Source organism: Protopterus annectens, chromosome 1.part2, assembly GCF_019279795.1.
Source record: "Protopterus annectens isolate FY-2018-M chromosome 1.part2, PAN1.0, whole genome shotgun sequence".
Lineage (NCBI taxonomy): Eukaryota > Metazoa > Chordata > Ceratodontiformes > Protopteridae > Protopterus > Protopterus annectens.
The window spans coordinates 506845298-506869490 of NC_056727.1; the positions used below are offsets into that span (position 1 = coordinate 506845298).

At 39.4% G+C, this 24193-nt stretch overlaps 1 protein-coding gene across 2 annotated transcripts in view; it reads left to right on the forward strand.

Moving 5' to 3' along the window:
- The window catches only part of LOC122789865 (MAL-like protein), a 348307-nt gene that overhangs the window by 305363 nt on the left and 18751 nt on the right, over window positions 1-24193 (forward strand). For both annotated transcript variants that reach the window (XM_044057302.1, XM_044057308.1), the window contains exon 2: window positions 8130-8300. In XM_044057302.1, coding sequence (XP_043913237.1) covers window positions 8130-8300 — 171 coding nt within the window. The remainder of the gene's footprint in view (window positions 1-8129; window positions 8301-24193) is intronic.

Here is a 24193-nt window from a genome sequence, read left to right on the forward strand (position 1 = left end):
TGTCTCAAAGAAGTCCACCAGGTTTAGGAGGCATGATCTGCCCTTAACAAAGTTGAACCGGGTAGGGTCCAGTGTTTGGAGGTTTCCAATGTCTCTGTTAATGAGATCCATGATGATGCACTCCATAGCTTTGCAGACCAAGTGAGTCAGGCTTATAGGGCTATAGTTCCCGGGGTCCGTTGTGGGTCCACCTTTGTGGAGTGGAATAACCATTGCTGTGCACCACTCTGTGGGCACATAGCCTGTGGAGAGGCTGAGTTTAAACAGTGTGTTTAGGTACGGGGTTAGTTCATCTTTGAGCTCATGTAGGACGCAGCCTGGGACACCATCCAGTCCCATTGATGCTGTGTTTTTGGCTTTGGAGAGGGCTGTTTTAACCAGAGTGTCTGTGATTTCAGGGGTACTACATTCTTCTAGTATAGTTATGGGCCCTTTTTGGGGTGAGAGGGGGGTGAAGTTTGCACTGAACCTGTCTGCCAGGATGTTGGCTATATCGGTCGGGTCAGTATATTTTGTGCCATTCTGCACTAACTCCGAGCAGATCTGAGAATTGCCACTTAGATTCTTGACAAAGCTAAATAATGCCTTGTGGTTATCTTTGGAGTCCATGACAATTTTTCTTTCGAAGCTCGCCTTGGATGATTTTATGAGGGAACGTAGTTTCTTGCTGATACTGATCAGGGATGTCTTCCCTTCTTGGGATTTACTCTTTTGTACTAGGTTCCTCCTTCTATTGTATAACTTGATTGAATTGAAAAACTCATCAGCTTAAATGTTAACCCATACATCACAAGATGGGTTGCAAACTGGCTGAGTGACAGAACCCACAGGGTCAGAGTTGCTGGCGCCATGTCAGACTCAAAGCCTGTCACAAGTGGTGTACCACAGGGCTCAGTCCTGGGCCCACTCTTGTTTGGCATCTACTTTTCCGAAGTACAAGCAAACACAGGAGGGTTATGGCTGACAAAGTTTGCAGATGACTGCAAACTGGGTGCCATAGTAGAAAACACATCTGACACAGATATCCTTCAGAAGGGTCTCACAGAAACGGATAACTGGTGCCAGAGCCATGGCCTAAAGTTAAATGCCAAAAATGCATAGTCATACCCTTCGAAAAACAAGGTTACCCTAGCTACCAAATAGGTGGCAATCCACTGAGCACAGAAGAAGTTATCAGGGACCTGGGGACCCAGGTTGATAGTAGTCTGTCATTCGACACCCATGTAGCTAAAGTAGTTAGGAAGACCTTCTACATTGCCCACCTTATCATGAAGGGATTCTCATCTAGATCAAGGGAGGTCATAGTCTCCCTATACTCATCACTCATCAGACCAATGATTGAGTACAATGCCCCATTCGGAATGTATCTGACCCGACACTTGCAGCAGCTGGAGAGGCCACAAAAGTTCCTCACCAAAAGGATAAAGGGTCTCAAACATCTGTCCTATGCTGCCCGACTGAAAGAACTCCAGCTCTATTCAGTCGCCACCGCTTGCTCAGAGGTGACCTTTGCCTAACATACAAGGCCATGTCAAACCCAGATTTGATGAATATGCTTCACCTCAAAAATCTAGATCTGTCAGAGTCACAAGGGCGGAGACTTAAACCTCGACACGGCTATTAATAGGATGCTGGAGGGATAGATTCATCACCCAAAGACTCTATGCTGTGGAATAAAATCCCGGTATATGTGAGGCAGAGCACTGCTGGCCTTGTTCAAGATAAATCTTGACCAATGGATGGGAGATCGCAGATATACCCCAGGGATTACCTCAGTGTCACTGCTCAACAGAGGCACAGCAAAATAATGGGTATAGTTCCCCATACTAAAGGGGTGGCGTAAGCCACAAAACTATGGGCTAGGCTTGTAAATGCCCTCGGGCAGATAGCCTAGTATGAACCTATGAACCTATGAACTATGAACCTATGAACTTGTTTATGGCAGGGGTCCACCAGACTGGTTTCCTTTTCTTGGAGGAGTGAGTCTTGTTTTTTTTTTGAGATAGCACGATCCATGCATTCTTGTAGGTGCCCATAGAGTGCATTAGTAAAGGAATTTGCAGCTTGGACAGCATTATCCTTTTGTATGGGGGCTTTGAAACTTCCCACCTCGGTCTTAAGTAATGTGAAGTTTGCTTTTGAAAAGTTTTTCACGGTGGGTTATTTGAGGGGGGGGAGTGGCAGAATGTGGATATCCAGAGTGATTAGTTTATGGTCAGATCTAACCAGCAAGGGGTTGACCTCCGGTGTCGAACACCAGTCACCCATGTTGGTGATAACCAGGTCCAATATGTTGTCACCTCTGGTGGGGGTGTTGACCAGTTGATCCAGGGCCTTTGAGTTTAATTCTAGGAAATGTTGGGCAAGGGAGTTTGTACTTGAGTAGCTCTCCCAGTTAATGTTTGGGTAATTGAAATCACCCAATATCAGGGTGTTTGGTAGAACCTTTATGTTTCCCAGTGTTTCCAGGAAAGCGGAGTGTGGGTCCTGGGACATGGTGGGTGATCTGTAGCAAGCTATAATTTGAATAGCAGTTTTGCCCATTGTTAGTTGCACGTGGATGATCTCTGAAGCATCGTGCTGTGCCACTAACCTGGAGGTGTGGGTATCCTTGATGAATATGGATACTCCCCTGCCTTTTGTAGTTCGGTCCTGGTTTTGTGGCCGAAATGCATAGTATGAGTTGTAGCCTGGTAGTGCTGGGGTGCTCTCTGGAGCCTTAAACCAGGTTTCTGTTACTGCACATATATCGATTTTCTCCATACTGAGGAGTGCCTCGAGTGCGTGCATTTTGAGGTTTAGACTTCTGGCATTGAGTAGCATTACCCTCAGTTTTTTGTTACTTGTGCTATTTACAGCGGTGGGTTTGTCTTTTGAGTCTTGCCTAAAAAAGGCACTATGGGGGTGGCAAGAGCCTTGGCCAGTATTTGAAAGCCTAAGGGTGACAGGTGCAAGCCGTCTCTAGTGAAGCAGCGTGGCTTGTTGAGCATGTCACCCCAGGCTGATAGACACTGGATCCCCTTTGAATGACACCACAAGCTTAGCCAATTGTTGAAACTGATATTTTTTTCTCTATACCGTGGTATCATTCTTGGTGAGGGAAGGATGCTACTCAGGGTCAGGGTCATACCGGCCTGGGCTATGTGATCAGAGAGCTCCTCCATGTCTCTTTTCATGTAGTCCAGGGAGGTGCGGCTCAGGTCATTCACACCAACATGGACAATGACAGAGTCATATGTGTACTTGTTCTGGAGTGACCTGAGTGCTTGTGTTATGTGGCGGATCCTGGCACCTGACAGGCAGCTAAGAGTAACCTTCTCCTTGTTCAGCCTAGTGAATGGATCGTCAGTGTGCCTGACTATAGAGTCACCTATTACTAGTGTGTTGGGTATGTTATTTTGCCTTAAGGGCTGTGATTGTGTGGCACACTGGTTTTGCAAAGTATGTGTTTCATGGTTTGTGTTGGGGGGGGTGGAGGTTGCTTGGTTGTCTGCTTTGGAGGTCTCTGTTGCTTCTGCAGATTTTTATTTAGAGCCTCCGAGTATGTTTTCATGTATTTATGTGTGTTTTTTGCCTATGCTGGTTTCATAGGTCTATGTAAGACTGGTGGTGTGATGCAAGTAATTTCCTTCTCCTCTTGACTGCCTGGTCCAGTCTTGGGTTGAGAGAGCTTAGCCTCCAGTTTGGCTGTATAATTGCATCTCTCGCATGTATTAGTGTTTGGTGGAAGGAGAAGAGGGTTGTTTGTGTACATGAGGCAATTGTAACATTGCCTAAACATGCCCAGATTCACCAGTTGGACCGGAGAGTACACCTGAAACTGCCCTTTGGACATGCCTGGATAGGTACAGTGAACTGTTTTACTGATTGGCTGGTAAGGTCGAATACAGAGCCCTGTCCTTCTCTACAGTATAGGGAGGGTCTAGTGCTAAGGTTTATTAGTGCTTGCTGTGAGTTTTGAGCAAGTGCCAGTATGAGAAGTGAATGGTTTGAGTGCTTAAGTTGAAAGTTTGTCTAGTTCCAAGGGAAAAATTGAAGAGTAGACTTTGTGGAGCCGGGAATAGTTTACCGTAGCTAACCAGCACTGCCAGGCACGCAAAACCACGCAAATGCAGGTTTTATATCAGGGAAATGAAAAAGAGAGAAATTAGCCCCAAATGGCCAATAAACTACTAATTTCTGGGCTGAAACCACTCCGACAGGGACAGATAGGCTGATCAAAGCTCTGTCTCTCAGAGTGAACAGAGAAACTTCCTTCTATCCAAGTAAGGAAACTTGTAACACAGCCCTGAATTCGGCACTAACCTGAAAACTGGACTATACTAACTTAGAAAGGCGGGAAAACAAGTATTTTTTTTTTTTTTCAGAAAATAAAGCAGATACAATCAAAAAAACACTTTAAATGCACAGAAATGGCTATCACACCGAGTGTGTAGCCTACAACAGTTAAACAGGTAATTTAAACACAAAAACGACTTTGTTAAAGTGCAGGCAGTAAAATAAGTACAATATGTAACTGAAACAAGCTTTTTAAATCACAGAAACTCTAGAAAATTGGCATTTTAGACAGAATTAGCTAAAGGCAGCAAGAAAATGCAGAAAAATTATACTTAATGCAGGTTTTATATCAGGGAAATGAAAGAGAGAGAAATTAGCCCCAAATGGCCAATAAACTACTAATTTCTGGGCTGAAACCACTCTGACAGGGACAGATAGGCTGATCAAAGCTCCATCTCTCAGAGTGAACAGAGAAACTTCCTTCTATCCAAGTAAAGTCTGGGCAAACACAGAAACTTGTAACACAGCCCTGAATTCGGCACTAACCTGAAAACTGGACTATACTAACTTAGAAAGGTGGGAAAACAAGTATTTTTTTTTATTTTTTTTTCAGAAAATAAAGCAGATACAATCAAAAAAACACTTTAAATGCACAGAAATGGCTATCACACCGAGTGTGTAGCCTACAACAGTTAAACAGGTAATTTAAACACAAAAACGACTTTGTTAAAGTGCAGGCAGTAAAATAAGTACAATATGTAACTGAAACAAGCTTTTTAAATCACAGAAACTCTAGAAAATTGGCATTTTAGACAGAATTAGCTAAAGGCAGCAAGAAAATGCAGAAAAATTATACTTAATGCAGGTTTTATATCAGGGAAATGAAAGAGAGAGAAATTAGCCCCAAATGGCCAATAAACTACTAATTTCTGGGCTGAAACCACTCCGACAGGGACAGATAGGCTGATCAAAGCTCCGTCTCTCAGAGTGAACAGAGAAACTTCCTTCTATCCAAGTAAAGTCTGGGCAAACACGGAAACTTGTAACACAGCCCTGAATTCGGCACTAACCTGAAAACTGGACTATACTAACTTAGAAAGGCGGGAAAACAAGTATTTTTTTTTTTTTTCAGAAAATAAAGCAGATACAATCAAAAAAACACTTTAAATGCACAGAAATGGCTATCACACCGAGTGTGTAGCTTACAACAGTTAAACAGGTAATTTAAACACAAAAACGACTTTGTTAAAGTGCAGGCAGTAAAATAAGTACAATATGTAACTGAAACAAGCTTTTTAAATCACAGAAACTCTAGAAAATTGGCATTTTAGACAGAATTAGCTAAAGGCAGCAAGAAAATGCAGAAAAATGATACTTAATCACTCCAAAGTCTCTCTTTTGTCTCTCTGCTGCTGTAGAACAATGCAGGGCACCAGTCAGGAGCTTGCTGAGCTGTATTATACTAGCACAAAAACCTTGCAAATGTGGGTTTTATAGCAGGGAAATGAAAGAGATAGAAATTAGCCCAAAATGGCCAATAAACTACTAATTTCTGGGCTGAAACCATTCCTCCAGGGACAGATAGGCTGTTCAAAGCTCTCTCTCTCACAGTGAACAGAGAAATGTCCTTCTATCCAAGTAAGGTATGGGCAAACACAGAAAATTGTAACACAGCCCTGAATTCAGCACTAACCTGAAAACTGGACTATACTAGCCTAGAAAGGTGGGAAAGCAAGTATACTTTTTGTTTTTTTGTTTTTTTTTCAGAAAATAAAGCAGATACAATCAAAAAAACACTTTAAATGCACAGAAATTGCTATCACACTTGAGTGTGTAGCCTACAACAGTTAAACATGTAATTTAAACACAAAAATGACTTTGTTAAAGTGCAGGCAGTAAAATAAGTACAATGTGTAGCTGAAACAAGCTTTATAAATCACAGAAACTCTAGAAAATCAGCATTTTAGGCAGAATTAGCTAAAGGCAGCAAGAAAATGCAGAAAAATAATAAACCTGCCAACTGGTGGTGTAAACCTTGGTTGTAGATGGTTGTCACTGTTAAGCGACACCCCGATTCTTTATGTAAAAAATGGAAAAAAAAGGGGTTGTGGATGGGTGGAATAAACCTGCCATATTGACTGATGTGGCACTTTTGGCTAGCAGCTTTTAAGTGCTGACTTTATTGTCAGCGCATCTTTAGATGTCTTGTTCTTTTTTGCATAAACCTCATCCTGCTACTGATCGACATATTTAGCATCATCAAAGAGAATACAAAATCAGGAGCTTAAAGAACTTGGTATAACTGGAAAGTTTTGTCATAATTTTTTAATATCTACATGGTTAGAGAAGAGAGCAGTGGATTATTGTTCAGTTCTATAAAAGCAGCTGCAGGTTGTGTATAACTGACAATAACAGGGCCAGCAGCAAAATAATCTGTACCCCAAATGTCCAAAAGTAAAACACTAAGAGGCAGCAAACATGGTTAAGTAAAGCCAGATAAAACCATGGTTTAAATTTATATAGAGTGTTATTGTGTTGACTCCAACGCTTCATCAGACAATGAAAGTAACTGTTTTAACAGAGCTTTTAAAATAGTTGGCAAACCAATCAAAATGTTAAAGTACATACGTCACAAGAGCTACCGTGGTTTTATCTGGGTTTACCTAGCCATGTTTGCTGCCTTTTAGTGTTTTACTTTTGGATTTTACTTTGTACTATCAGAGAGAGCTTAATTCTCGCAGCACTTGTTAGCATCGTATCCCAAAGGTGATTAAGAAGTACAAATAAACATTAACACATGAATATCCATGTAAACTCAGGCATTTGGATATTTTTCAATATGGATTTAAGAGGGGAAATTTGGGAGTTATGCTTGCTAGAAGCTCTTATGTAGTTAATGAGTTATCTAAATGGGTGTTATACAGTAAACCAAATATGAGCGGAGCTGCAGAAACACAAGCAGATCAAGATTTATAGCATAGATTGGTATCAGGACCTTATCTTATTTGTACTGATAATATAATACTAATCAATAGCTGTACCACATGAAGTATGGTTGTGAACTAACATTGATGACTTATTGTAAAACAAAATGATATCCATAAGTTTTAAGGAATTCTAGACACCTGTTATTGAATTTGGGCAGCATAATAATGTATGAAAGGTAAGAGAAATAATAAATATTCATTGGAAGTTATTAAATTATAGAAACTCATAAATATAATTAGCTATGCATGACTTAGACACCTATTCTGTTTCACATTTTCACCATTGCTGTAATATGACAATTATGATGCTGCACTAGGCAGTTGTCTTGGATTTACTTTAGATAGGACGTTAGAAAGATTTATGTATCAATGAGTAGAACATAAGCATTATGCTAATGGAGTCCATAAAAAGTAGGGGAAATTCACATACTGTAAAGAAAAATAAGGCTAATAAAACAGGCCAGTTTCTTGAGAAAGTTAAGATATCATGCATAGCTTAAGACATTGAATTTCTTTTGTCTGACAGGTTAAATGAACAATGATATTAGTTTACGAAAGTGATGAGTACAGATTGCAGATACTGATTTTTGCTGCCTAGTACAGGTATAAAATTGCACACTCAGAGAGCAAATCGTATTTGAAGCTGTTTACATGGCTTCACAAAATCATAACAGAAATTTAAGTGATTTCAAGAGAACAGTGGATGATTTCAAAGGTGTAAGAAAATGTTTGCTAAATCAATTTGGACAGGCTACATATTATTTTTATTTTGCTTGATAGCAGTATAATGCAGTACATGTAAAGAAATAAGTCAATAAAATAGAATTAAAATTGTCCCTGTTGTACTTATTTTTTTCTTCTTAGGTCTTTGGAGGCTGGGTATGGATTCTCGTAGCTGCAACCAAAGTTTCAAATCAGATGAACCAAGGATGGGTTATGTTTGTGTCAGTCACACTTTTTTTGTTTTCTCTGATTCTGTTGTTCGTATACTTGTTTGGAATTCATAAGACTTCTTCTGCAATCTGGACTGCAGTGGTAAGTGTACAATGAATTTGATAAATCTGTAAGACTGGCATGCTTAGCTTCAATAATTATCTGAGAACACTGTGTAGTTGAGGAAAATTAACTAGTATCCAGCTGCTGGTTTGAGGAATTAAACTCAGATTATAGTTCACTCACAGTTCATGTGACCCCGGCCTGCTTGCCATTCTTTTTCTTTTAGGGAAACTATTACTTGAAGATGATTTTCTCTGTTTCCTGAAGGCAGCTTTTATGCTTTAAGTCTTGGTTCATGCTTTCTATTTACTTAAAGATCATCTCTGAAGGTGAGAAATAGAATTCAACATTGTTATTCCATTTCTGCATTTGTGTTTAGTTTATGTGCATTAGATATCATATACTCTGAATGTTGCATGTATTTTTAGCCTTGAAGCAGTAAAAAAGCAGGTTTTCATCTGGCTTATGCCTCCTGTAACTTTTCCAAGATACACTAAAGGCGACAAGTAATGTCCACAGCCTACCCCTGTGCACCACCTTCACAATAGGTGCTAACTCTAATCCTACCCCTTCCCCCAACCCTAACCCCACACCTCACATTAAAAAAAAAGTTTCTGTAATGCTGCCCTACACAAGACAGACTCAGACACATAAACAAGCAAAACAAACCACACTGCCAATACTACATCTATCCCCTTACCTAACTCCAACCCTAACACTAAAATACACACAGTCTCATACAAACATACAAAACCTATCCCCTCATCTATCTCTGACCCTAACATAATATATATACATACACATATATATATATATATATATATATATATATATATATATATATATGGAGAATATATAGATAAGCAGGTCTATGTCTACGTCTACTTCAGTAGACTAAAATTACACAATCGAAACTTACTTTACTAAGACCATATCATCAAAGTTTGAATAAACCGAAGCTTCACATTACCAGATTTTTTTTTAACTGGAAATGGAGGCACTCGGCCATCAGTCAATTTAAAAACACACCACAGTATGTCAAACCCACCCACCCACACTCCCCTAACTAAATATAGCAACTCCAGGGCCGCACTACAGTGGGGAAAAGGGCACATTTCCCCATGTTGAACACGTGCCTCCATTTCCTGTAAGCTTCGGTTTATTCAAATTTTGGTGATGTCGTCTCAGTAAAGTAAGTTTCAATTAAGTGCGATTTCGGTCTACTGAAGTAGACCCAGATAAACATATAGATATGGATATTGTTGTACTAAAGATAATTGAATCTTCAGTATAACGGTGTTTCAAATGTCAACAATTAATGGTTGACAACAGAATGCACATGCTCCAAGACATAACCTCAGTGCATGCAAATTTAAAACAATATTTTTGCAGGCTATGCCCCCCAACTCCCATTATTAATTATATATACTGACTCCAAGATTGTACAGTACCAGGCAAAGGGCATATTCCCCAGTCCTGATATTATAGTGATTTTACACAAATATTGTCTACCAAACTAAGTTGAATGAAACACAAAAAAAGCTTGGTAGTTTGATAGAGGGATTAAAATACAGATCACTGCAGCTACGAAAACATAAACATTATGGTCACCATTTTTTATCTGTGCTTCTTACAGCTTGAACATTAACAATTTTAATTTTGTCTGTTTGGTGGCAACTGTAGTTTTGGGTCTGGAGTTGCAAAATATTCAATATTTTGTTCTACAAGGTTAAATGTGTACACAGCAAATTTCAAAACATAATCAGCAAGTAACCTGCACAAGGACACAGCAACTGTAGTGAAATGACATACTGTGCAAACATCATTACATAAGACAGCCTGCATTTGTATAACCTACCAAAAATCATCTACCACTCACAGCATAAGAAATAACAGAAAAGGACTAATGGCTGCCTTTGCTGGGCCACTAGGGTTTCACCCTCATAATCAAATCAGAAAGCCACGGGCAAACCTTGTACAGTATTACCCCAAGTCATACATGATTTATTGTTAAATTACATGACCACAACAAACAGCAAATAAGCATGCGAGCATATCATACAGCATGGAGTTTTCTGTGATGGGCTAGAATATACTCAACTCTTCATGTGCTTTGTGAGTATTAACCAGTAAAACCTATACCTCTGACATGGGTTATTACTATTATGGTGTGTTTTATTTAACAGTGCACTATACTGATATGTATTAATTAACATTGTAGATATTATGCATAGGTTATGCAGAATGCTGCCTCGGTATTGAAATGAATGTTCTATCTTTCCTTATTGATCATTGTGGTCAGCTCAGTTAAGGCAACACGCATGCAACAGTACTTGATATTTTACAATGATTCGGTTATGGTATGTATCTTAGATTAAGGTGCTACATTTTTTATAAGTAATTATACAGGTCAGAAAGCTATATTATTTATTTATTTACACTTTGTTGACCAGGTAGTCCCTCTAGACCTATGGTCTGTTTTCCAGGATGAGCCAAGGTGCTATTCATACTGGAAAAAAATGTCTACTGTAGAAGTCAAGTGTATATCAAAAAAGTTATTTAAATAATTGTGGATTTCCAGTGTTTTATATGAAGTCCTGCCACATCAATATAAACATCAAATCATATTTTCAGGAAATAAATTGGTTACAAAACATAGCACATTGTCAGAATGATTAATTATAAGTCATTTCTTTATTAAAAGACATACTATGTAGTGCATGGTTGGAAATGTTTAATTCTTAATGCTGTGTGTAGTCCAATGCTATTGAATATAGCTAGAATCTGTTCAGTATAGCTGAAAGTGTTACTCAGAAGACTGGTCATGCCTATCAGGAAGTAGGAGGCATGCAAGGATACTCTGAGTGTCACACTGCTGAGGTCAGGCAGAGAAGAAAATGTTCTCCTAGTTAGCATGGGTTTTTTGAATTTTGTAAAAAAACAGTCTTGAAGTTATTTGCTTATAAACGAAACACAGAGTAAAATCTTCCTGACTGCAACATGTACCAGTAAAAAATATGGAGTTTGGGAGACATTGAATCTATAATCATTTATCCAAATAATTTGGGAGAAGTACACAGGAATCTTTTTCAGTGGAAAAATATTGTAGGATTTCCCTTCTTAAACATTGGAACATCAAATGGATCTTAACACTTTGATTTAATAGGACCTCATTAATCTTTCCTTATTTTGGGGGCACAGGTTGTTCAGGGGATATTGTACATAAAAATGCAGGAAACCCCTCTTCTTCAGTGGTATTAGAAGGTTCTGAAACTCTGTGAAAGCTCCACTTAATACTCAGCTGGAAGTAGACGATGCTACCGTACAAACTTGTATTCAGCAGGATACTCAAACTGCAAATGAATCAGTTCATTTTGGATAAATTCATGACTTTCCAGATTAGATTCTTTGTCTAAGGTGGTGATCTCCCTTGCTTCCTTAAAAGACAATGTAAACAAAGTAAAATGTATTCTTTTTTTTGCACAGAGAGAAGAGTACAATACATTAGAGGAATCTCAGGATAAATTAGATGCCAGTATTCTTGATTTAACTATGAAATTTCAACAATTATTCAGTGATTATCACAAAACAAAAGCATAAATAAATGACTCTAATGAAATGTTAAATCTAGAAATGAGAGCATGAAAACCAAATGTTTGTATTGTTGGTATTCCTGAACATTTAAATAACTCCCAGTCATTACAAATAATAGTTTAGAGGGTGTTAAAAACTTTGTGGGAATATGAATGTCTTAGCCATAATTAGGTTTGTTATAGCTCACCCAGTTGCTGTATTCAGACCAGTGCACAATCATACCATTATTATAATATTTTTTTATCAATACCTGTATGATAGCCCCACTCTCGGCCAGTAATCAAGGAGCCTGAATACTCACCACTAAAAATGGACAAGAGACGTTCACTTGCAATACAAATGGATACACTCAGTATTTCAAGATGCAGACCTCTCTGCATCAAACAGTTTCCCTTACGAGCACAGCCTGGGGTTTGGGTTTCTCTCTCTGTCTCTCTCCAGGTCCCCAAGAAGCCTCCCCAAAGGCACTGCTGTAGGGTTAAGTCCTCAGCTGAGTGTCCGAGACAAGTCCTCCAGCACCCTCTCTGTAAAACCAGTGCTTCGTGTCCCTGTCCCAAGCAGCTGACACACACACACACACACACACACACACACACACACACACACACACACACACACACACACACACACACACACACACACACACACACACACACACACACACACACACACACACACACACAAAAGGCTGGCACAGGGTTACCAGCTCTGCCCCCTTCTACCCAGACTATAAAGTAGGTACACCACCACCAGACACTGCAAAGCCAGCTACTCTAAGGCTTTTACCAGGGTACCCAATTATACTGAGTGAAATTAATATTAATACAAATGGTAATGTTGACCAAACAACAAGGCTTTCATGAGTGGCCTGAGCTGTCAACAAAGATATATATATATATATATATATATATATATATATATATATATATATATATATATATATATATATATATATATATATATATATATATATATATATATATATATATATATATATATATATATATATATATATATATATATATATATATATGTACTCTCAGAGATTAAAATATTCTCTATAAGACCAACCACAATGAAAAGTTTAAATATATTTAATAATAAATAATAAAATAACATGAAAATATGGAATATCTATTTATAGTAAATACCAGAGTTGCAATCAAAGAAAATATTAAAAATAGCACAGCTGGAAAAATTCACACAGTTACATAAAAGCTGTACTTAACTAATCACATTATATTTTCCTGACTAATATAAAGAGTTACTATTCCATGGTTTACTTATTAGAGCAAGGCAAAATGAAGTAGGTGAGGGATCCTTCTATGTCAGGTTCCAAGAAACAGACTGCCCCTGAGACTTCAGTCTCCTCTAATATTAAAACATTATTTATGTACAGACTGACATCACATATATCTGGTCATCTGAATTCTGGTTCCCATGCAACCTCCCGTTGCTAGAAGCTGTTAGGATTTATCCCATAGGTGTCGATAATACACACGCACAGAGCCTTGCTAAGATCTGCTGCAGTGCCTGGAAGTCATAAAACAATTTCAAACCTCCATCCTTTCAGAGTAACAATTAGTTCACTCCAATGATGATGCAGGGAGCTTCCTAGTACAGACTTTGTGTTTCTTGCTGCATTCAAAACTGTTAGATAACATCTTTATGGCCTAGGTCCAGTAATTTAATTTTTTTACTATTTCTCAAAGTTAGCTGGATTGAGATTAATCTATTCTCTTCCAGTATCCTCTGTTACAATATATATATTTAAAGAGTTACAATAATGCATGCATATTTCTTTGCTGCCCAGCAGGGCACACTGACAATACATTTTTAACACAATCAGCTTTACAAATACATTTTTTCAGTACAATCATCTATACAAATCAGTTTGATATACAAATGACATACAATTATTTACAAAATTCCAGCTCACTCTGCTGGCATATGTTATACATCCACTGTTTTACTTCTCCTGGCATAGCTGGCAGTACCTCCTATTGTCACATCTCTTCCTCCTTTGAAAACTCAAGCTAGTTTTTCCAGTGCCCCTTGAGAAATGTTGCTTGAGATGAATGAACCTATCTGGGAATACATTATCCCATACCCTGTCTTGAGATCTTATCAGCATTGGCATTGCTGAACCCACTATGATGCTGCACTGTCATATCATATGCCTGCAACCCTAGGCTCCACCATAGTAACTTGACATTTTGCTGGCTGGCTTGCTGTAGCCATAGATCTCCATCAGACTCCTCCTGCCTCCTACTGCAAATACTTAGCACAAGGACCTCCCTATCATGGTAAAAAACAGAAAATATTCCTGAGTTAACCACCATGGAGCTAGAAGATAGCGTTGAAACCTTAATGTTGAAAATTTAAAACTTTAGGCTTTATTTAAACATAAAACTTCATTTAAAACCAAAGGGTGAAAAAGAAGAAAAGCGCTTTCAGCCTATTCAGGTTAAATGCTGTAGTTCCCCTTAAACCTGTGTTAAAAGATAGGCATGTATCCATTAGTTGATTATCTGAGGAAGCCTTGCTCTTTAAGTGTTTAATGAATTGAAGCTACTGAAGGCATGTCCAAAATAAATGTTCCTGATAGGTACATAGATGTTTAAAACATTCAGCACAAACATTCCAAAGACATGCATCTGGAGCATTTCTCCCCGGGCCTCCGCTGAAAACAGGCTCTGTGGAACCTAGTCGGACTTTCCCGGTCAACAAATGTTAAATAAAAATAATAAAATAAAAATAAAAGATTTACAGAACTGAAGAAGGCCTGAATAGGCTGAAAGCGCTTTTCTTCTTTTTTACCCTTTGGTTTTAAATGAAGTTTTATGTTTAAATAAAGCCTAAAGTTTTAAATTTTCAACATTAAGATTTCAACGCTATCTTCTAGCTCCATGGTGGTCAACTCAGGAATATTTTCTTTTTTTTTTCTCACTTGTTTGCACCTGGGAAGACCTTTAGCAGCTAAGGAAGTTTTTTTCTGCCATCCATATCATGGTAAGGTTTCATCATGTTAACATGGTACAATTTGTGCCTCTGCCTCCTGCATAGCAATTCTACCATGTAGTTAACATCACTGACTTTCCTTACCACTTCGAAGGGTCCCTCTCAAGCTGCTTGCAGCTTACTGTGTCTGACAGGAATGAGAACCATCACCTGTTGCCCCACAGCATACTCTCAGGCTTGAGCATTCCTGTCATACCAGACCTTTTTCTGCTGTTGGGCTCCTGCCAGGTTCTCCAGGTCCAAGCCCATGAGCTCTCTAAGCCTTGTCCTGAGGTTTAGAACATATGCCACAACAGACTCCTTGTGGGATTCACACTCACTGTCTGACTCATCACGAATCAAATCTAAAGGCCTCCTCACCCTATGTCAATATAGCAACTCAAAGTGTGAAAAACCTGTGGATTCGTGGGGTACCTCTCTGTATGCACACAACAGATGGAACAAATATTTGTCCCACTCTCTCCTAAACTGTTCTGCAAATGTCCATAACATGGCATTTAGTGTATAGTTTAACTTGTCCACAGCACCATTAGTCTGGGGATGGTAAGGGGTGTTTTTTTAGGTAATTCAACCCATAGCACTTCCACAGACAAGCCACCAGGTCTAACATGAACTTGGCACCTCTGTCAGTCAGTATTTTTCTTGAGAAACCTACCCTGCTAAAGAGCTCTAGCAAAGCATTTGCACCTTCTCTGCCTCAGTGGAAAACAGAAACACTGCCTCAGGGTATCTAGTAGCATAATCTACTAACACCAGGATATACTTCTTCCCTGTGGAACTTGGGATACTCAGAGGCCCCACAATGTCCATAGCTTCCCTCTGAAATGGCTCCTCAATCACAGGCAAAGGCATCAAAGGAGCTTTGACCTTGTCTCCTGCCTTGCCTACTTTCTGGCACTGCTCATAGGTCCTACAGTACCCTTTTACATCCCTTGCAATCCAAGGCCAATAAAAGTTCTGCATAATGCATCTCTTAGTATGCTTTATGCCCATATGACCTGCAAATGAAATGCCATGGGCTATGGCTAGAAATGTTAGACGGTAGGCTCTAGGCACTACCAACTGCTGTATTACCTCATCCTCTAGCCCTCCCTCAGGGGTCCACTCTCTATACAGTAGCTATTTATTCCAGTATACAGATTCCCCCTTTTCTTGAGAATCAGGTGCCTCCTTTTTTTCCTCAATTTATGTTTTAAAAACTGATGTTCCTTGCATTTTCACTTAAAAATGGACTGATACAAATTCAAGTTTTAGCACTTTTTAAATGATTTCCACATTAAATTACAATGAATAATATAAATTTATCAGAGAACATTTCATAACTGTAGCATGACACATGTAAACCTTGCTGTGATCTTAAAAATTAAAATTGTTGGTGATGTGTTTTTAAGTGTTCCACATGTTGGACATTCATTCAAAATTATGGGATGTGGTTAAAAAAATGGAAAGTGGTATACCACAGTTATAGATGGAAGGTTGCGAACAGTGGTCATGCTATCATTAACAATCTGATTATAAATTTGCTACCAAATCTAAACCTTCTACCCATCACTGCCTTACCCTAAGATCCCTAAAGTGGCTTGAACTCCCAAACTACTTAGACTTCCTCCAACTCACCACTGCACACAGACTTGTATATCACCCAACTAAGTGTCCAGTGCTAATATCCTCTCCCATTACACCCCCAATAGAACTCTCAGATCCAAGCATCAAAACCTAATTGCTATCCCCAAACCCAAAAGTACAGCAGGCCAACTTCTCCTCGCTGTCTCTCTAGGCAAAAAATGGAATTCCCTTCCTCCCTCTCTGAGAACCATCCTAAGCTTAGAAAACTTCAAAACTCATCTTACCAAACACCTGGCCACAAAATGGAAATGCAATTGCCACCATCCAACCTAATCTTCCTTAGTCCATTCCCTTGGGTTTTTTCCCACTCTGGTTCCTAAGCCCTCAACAACTTTCCTTCAGCTATGCTCCTAGGGGTTTTCCCCCTCAGGTTCCTAAGACCTCAATAACTCTCCTTCTGCTATGCTCCCACGAGCATTTTCTAAGCTCTCCTTTCTCTATTAGCTGCTTATTTCTTATGGTTCAACGTTGTAAATATTGTATATATCTTTCCATTACTAATTTCTTTTCTGAAATTGTGCATGTATAGTGTATCCTCATTTTACTTAAAAGTATGTACATAAAACATCTTCTCACCTAATATCTGAGTGTGCACACTAAAGAAAATGTATAAACAATAAGTCCACACTCAATGCTTTTCTGCTTATTATACATATTTTCAAGGTACTTACTTGTAACTGTTTCCATATTATGTAAGACTGACATCCGTCTATTTCTGTACCTTATCTGTATTATGTATCTTGGAGCTTTTCTCCCTGGGCTTTTACCACATTAGCTTTTTGCATACTTACTCTTTAGATTTTAAAGAAATTAGGGAAGTCATCTTTAAAAATTGGGATGTGTTGAGAAACGATAGACACTTGATAAATTTATTAGGTGACACCCCTAAGATTACATATAGGAGAGGTGAAAATTTAAAGGTCTTTTTGGAAAGAACTAAGAACAAGACCAAATCTAATAGACAACATGGGATGTTCAAATGTGGCTTTTGTGCACAGTGCAAGTTTATAAAAGTAGGTAATCAGCTGAATATTAATAATAGAATATATAAGGTTAATGACTACTGTAACTGTGAAACAAAAATGGTAATATATGTCGCTTTATGTAACCAGTGTAAGGCATTTTACATTGGTAAAACAGAGCGTAAATTAAAATGTAGGATATATGAACATCAGTACGCTATAAGTAAAAAGGATATGAATAATGCCTTAGCCAGGCATATTATAGAATATGAAGGGCATACCTTCAGTTTCACAATTTTACAGAAAAGTTATTTTGACAACAGAGGAGGCCCTTGGCAGATCCATTTGGAAATCAATGAATTGCTCTGGCAAATACGAACCAGAGCTCACATTTTTCCTGGTATTAATGAAACGTTATCTATAAAGCCAGTTTTAAAATTATTAACATGTAACAGATAAAGTATATTTTTAACAGTCAGTTTAATAGCACTGGTATTGATGTTGTGACTTATAACTGGTTTTTATATTTATTATTATTTTTTTACTGAAGCTGTATTTATTTATTGTATTTTATGCTAATTTTGATATTCATAATTGGGACATTATGACAATATTTGTATATGGAAAATCCATTTTTGTCAAGATGTGTTCTTATATATATTTTTTAACAAGGTAATAGTTCTGGCTGAAGTTTATTATGTTGGTCTAATAGACTATTTAGTTGTGGGTAGCGTAGCACCTTTAAGGTTCCCTGGACAACGCTAAAGTATTGGAATGCATTTTAAAGTGATTGGAGCTTGTAATGTGATGTTTTTATAAATACTGATACTAGATGGTGGCTCAAAACGTTTGTCTGATGAAGGCGGGTTATTTTACTTGCTGAAAGCGTGTACCTGTTTTTTACGCTCACTTTTTATTTTTGTTATAATAAACTGCAAATTCGATTATTGAAGAGGCGTTGCTCTTATTGTGACCTGGTTTGTCACTTTATCACTCCACTGAAAACAGGTCACTCTGACCCAGTGGACTTCCCCGGTAATCAAACTGGAAATAAATAAATAAATAATAAGTCATTGCTGAACATTAATTCTCAGTAGCACATACAGGGATGGAGGACTGCCACATTTCATACCTTAAAGTGCTATTAGAACCATAATTATACAGTACCTATATTTTATTATTTTTTCATCCATCATGTCAGCGAGGTACCCATCATTGTGTAAAGACTGAAACATGGAAGAAGCCATTTGGATGCCAATTCCATACTATTTTTCCTGAGATCTTTGAGGGTGAGATAACTATGGCTGGATAAAATGAGGGTAGTGCTCCTTGTAGAGCACAAAGGTAGCATAAGGAGGAGTTCAAGATTTGTTTAGGCAAAGTTCAAAAGACAAAACCACCACCATAACAGGTACAAGCATGCAAAATCTGAAGGTAATGCTACTCAATGCTAGAAGTCTAAACCTCAAAATGCACTCTCTCGAGGCACTCCTAAAAATGGAGAACATCGATATCTGTGCAGTAACTGAGACCTGGTTCAAGGCTCCAGAGAGCAGTCCTGCAATACCAGGCTACAACTCTTACCACACTTTTTGGCCACCAAAGCAGGACCGAAACACTAAAGGTGGAGGAGTGTCAATATTCACCAAGGATATTCACACCACCAGGCTAGTTGCCCAACACAATGCGTCTGAAATTCTCCAGGTGCAACTAACACTAGGTAAGACTGCAGTCCAAACTGTAGCTTGCAACAGATCCCCCACCATACCCCAAGATTCTCACTACACCTTTCTAAACATACTGGAAAATATTAAGATAGAACCAAACACCCTAATACTGGGTGAGTTTAACTACCCTGCCATTAACTGGGAAAACTACTCATGTACCAACACCTTTGCTCAACGGTTCTTGGAATTCATAAATTCCAATGACCTGGATCAACTAATCCATAGTCCCACCAGGGGCTCCAACATCCTAGACCTGGTCATTACCAACATGGGAAATCGATGCTCCACACCTATGGTCACCCTCTCCGTTAGTCAGGTCTGACCATAAGCTAATCACCCTTAACATCCACATCCCACCCCCACCCCCCAGTAAGGAAACCTCCATAAAAAACTTCTCCAAAGCCAACTTCATGCTACTCAAGTCAGAAGTGACAAACTTCATGACACCCATGCAGACGGGAACTGAAAGTTCAACTGCTGAATCCTACACTAAGGCACTGTATGAGCACATCCACTCATGCATAAATCGTGCCATCCCAAATAGAACTAAGATGCTCTCATCCAAAAAAAGGAAGCCAATCTGGTGGTCCCCTGCCATAAACAAACTTTACAACAAAAGGAAGAAACTGTTGCAGAAAAGAGGAAAATCCCAGGATGCAAAAAAACTTCCTTACCAGCCTCAGTAAGAAACTGAGATCCATCATAAAATCCTCCAAAGCTAGTTACGAAAATAAAATTGCCAAAGATTCCAAAGACAACCACAAGGCATTCTATAACTATGTCAAGAATCTAAATGGCAATGCAAAGATCTGCTCTGAGCTAAAACAGAATGACATTAAATATACTGATCCCAAGGATATTGCCAATATCCTGGCAGATCGATTCTAGTGCCAACTTCACCCCCTCTCACCCCCTAAATAGCCCATCTCAATACCGGAAGATTGCCAAATTCCGGTAATAATGGCCACACAGGTAAAAAACGCACTCTCCAAAGCTAAGAATACAGCATCCATGGGACCAGAGGACATCCCGGGCTGTGTACTACATGAACTACAATATGAACTGGCACCTCACCTAAGTGTCATGTTTAATCATAGCCTCACCTCAGGTTTCGTGCCCACTGAGTGGTGCAGAACTACAGTTATCCCACTCCACAAGGGGGGATCCACCTTGGATCCCGGAAACTACCATCCCATCAGTCTGACAAGCCTTATCTGCAAGGCCATGGAGCGTATTATCATGGAAATTATAAACAAAGACATTGGCAACCTTCAAACACTGGACCCCACCAAGTTTGGGTTCGTGAAGGGCCAATCTTGTCTCTTGAACCTGATTGACTTCTTCAAATCAGTCTCCAGAGCCATGGACAAGGGTAAGGTGGTCCACACAGCCTATCTAGACCTTGCCAAGGCCTTTGACACCATCCCCCACTCTGGAATCATAGATAAACTTACTAAGCTGGGCATTAATCCCTACATCACCCAATGGGTTGCTAACTGGCTTACTGATAGACCCCACACTGTAAAAGTAGCCAACTCCAAATCCAGCTCCAGACAAGTGACAAGTGGAGTACCTCAGGGTTAAGTCCTAGGACCGCTCTTGTTTGGCATCTACTTCTCTGAAGTACAGGCCAACACTAAGGGACTCTGGATAACAAAGTTCGCAGATGACTGCAAACTGGGAGACATTATTGAATCCCCAAATGATGTGGATACTCTACAAAAGGGCCTTACAGAAACAGATGCTTGGTGCCAGAGCCATGGGCTCAAGCTCAATGCCAAGAAATGTATAGTTACCCCCTTTGGGAAAAAACATGTGTCCATGAATTACCATATAGGTGGCAGTACACTAAACACCGAAAGTGTGATAAGAGACTTAGGGACACAGGTGGACAGTGGTCTCACCTTCGATAACCACATCACCACAACAGTCAGGAAATCCTTCGATGTGGCACACCTCATCACTAAGGGCTTTTCATCCAGAAAAAAGGAGGTCATTGTCCCACTGTACTCATCCCTCATTAGACCCATTATAGAATACAACGTCCCATTTGGTATGTACCTCTCAAGACATCTGCAACAGCTGGAAAGACCGCAGAAATACCTCACTAAAAGAATCACAGGCCTAAAGCAGATGCCCTATGCTGACCGCATTAAAAAACTCCAGCTATACTCTGTCGCATATTGTCTACTCAGAGGCGATCACTGCTTAACATACAAGGCCATGTCAAACCCAGAGCTGTTGGACATGCTACACTTAAAGAAATCCCAATCCCTCAGAGCCACACACTCCAGGGATCTAAACCTTGTCATCACAATAAACAAAACATGCTGGAGGGATAGGTTCCTGACCCAGGGACTCCCCAGACTCTGGAATAGATTGCCCATACATGTCAAGCAGAGTGCCTCTTTGGTCCTCTTCAAAAGGAACCTTGACGATTGGATGGGAGAAAGCAAATTCACCCCGGGGATCACATCAGTCACCCTGCTAGACAGGGGTCCAGGGAAGTAAATAGTGTGGGAAGAAATAGCCAGGGAATTGTTATGGCTAGGCTTGTATAGGCCCTAGGGCTCATAGCCTAGTACCAACCTATGAACCTATGAACCTATGTCTGGACATCCTCAATAAGCAGTAAAAGTGGAGACTCCTGTGGGAGGGTTATATGAGTCACAGCAGTTTGACCAAAACTGTAACTCATGCTACCAGCATCCCATGCACAGGGGAACACTGCAGTCACCACTATAGTGACTTAGGTTGCCACAAGCCTGACCTCCTTGGGCAAAGGAAGGCTGAAGTTATAGCATGATCATCACCTCATTACTGTAAGTATATTATCTTTTGGGTGTATATTGAATAACTGAAGAGGTGTTTTAGTGAACACCTCTTTGCCGACCCATAATGAACGAATGCACTAAAGTGCGATCATTCAGAACAGCGATTTCTTTCTCTGGGAAAGAAATCACTTGTCCAACCCCATAAGTTTGCCCTTTTTCCCACTGTACTGGGATCGGAGTTGGTATATTTAGTTGGGGGGGGTGTGGGTGTTTTTAATGAATTTTTTTTTTTTGTGTGTTTAGACAAGTGATTTCTTTCCCAGGGAAAGAAATCACTGATGTCAGCATTCACGGTTTTGTGCGTTCACTGTTTATGTGTCGGCGAAGAGGTGTTCACTGAAACACCTCTTCGGTTATTTAATATAGACCCCATCTTTTAGCTAAGCACATAACCTGCCATTGCATGCCACCAGAAAATGTGTAATTAAGGCTGTTTTCCATCTGCAACCCCTGAAGAGATTGAAAAGAACAGGAATAAACATAGGAACAGACTAAAGCACCTAAAAGAGTGCCAGCATAAGTATAGTTTCTGTTGTGAAAGTGATGTCTGTTTGCATAGTTAGAGGTACCAATTAAAAAACTTGTAAATTACATTTATACAGCAGGGCAACATCTGTCAGCACTGGCATTCCTTACTGGAACTAGTACAACTGTAAGACATTAGTGTTTTGATTCTGCATGCCAGCCCTAGTATCTATCTGAAGAAATAGCTCATCATGTTAACTGTATGTGCAATGAGATTGTAAGGATATCTTGGGGTTTAATTCCACCCCTTCCAAAAAATCTTGTTTTAGCCCAAATTTACCTGTCAAAATAGTTAAGCTAATAACAATTTTAAATAAAATGGTTAATGTGTTAAAATAACTGTAGATCCTAGTCATAAAAATGAATTTCCTTTAGTGTATGTTATGATTATGAAGAAATAATTACAAATGTATTTTCATCATTTTTGAATGTCTCTTCCTCTTGCTGTTTGTCCCTATCTTTTCCCCCTCCATTTCTGTTAGTCTTATGTGCAGCAACTCAGATACCTGGACTGACTACTCCAATATGGCCTGCTGCCTCATGCCTCTTTACAGATGGTAGGAGCAGCACCACCAGCTGAAGCACCCAGCACATCTGGGTCCCAGCCTACCACAGTTGCCTGCACATCTCCTGCCCTTCCTGCACCACATACAACAGGAAGCACTGCACTGAAGGCTGGTACACTGGTACACACCAATAGCAGTGGAGGTGGAGGTGGAGGTGGCAATTATGTTACCAATCATGAACTGGCAGAGTATGTGGGGGAGATAATGACCAAAAGGTGCAATGCCCACGTTGGCCATATAGAGAGAATGCTCCAGTGACGTGTTAAGTTGTGTCTCTGCCCAGAGCTGTCTCCAGGTCCTGAGGTAAGATCCAGTGGTGATGATTCCCATGCTGAGAAGTAATGTCCCCTGTTTCAAAGCTGACAGAGGCTGCATTTCTGAACAAGTACTCCTATCCCCAAACATGGTACTCCTCTCTCTGTTATGTACCTGTCTGATATACAATCCACCCCTTACCATTGTCTTCCTTCTGTTTGTCTGATGTCTCCTTCACCATTGTAATCTCTGTCCCACATTGTGTTATCCCACACCCTGTCAGTCATGTCTGTCTTCCCTTGAGACATACCATCTCCCTCATACCCACTTTTGACTTCCCTGACTTCCTTCCCCAACTTTCTCCTCTTGAAAAAATAATAAAAAGTGCACCTATCTGTCCTACACAAAAATTCTTCTACCAATTCACAGATATTTTAATTTCTCTACACAGTGATGGGCTACTATACATCATCAAAAGTGTATTTGTCTGACAAATCATTGAGGAATTCAGTCAGTAAAAAAATAAGAATATAATTGTAAGTCACCAGGATGACTGAATTAAAAAATTGAGAGGTATGCTTCTATCCCATGTCCATCCTGCTCATTCTTTATTTGTGCACCTTGTGTTCAACCCTCCACTTGCTTGCTTCACCTTTTCATCTGTTTCCTATGCTCCCATTGTCAAATTTAATCTAGTAAAAAAAAAAAAAAAAAAAAAAAGATAAACACGCTAGACACATATGCCCAAAAAGGGCTTCTATATTAAAATCATTTTTCTGTGTTCATACATTGCATGATGGTTGGTAGAGAGCAATGCTGCTG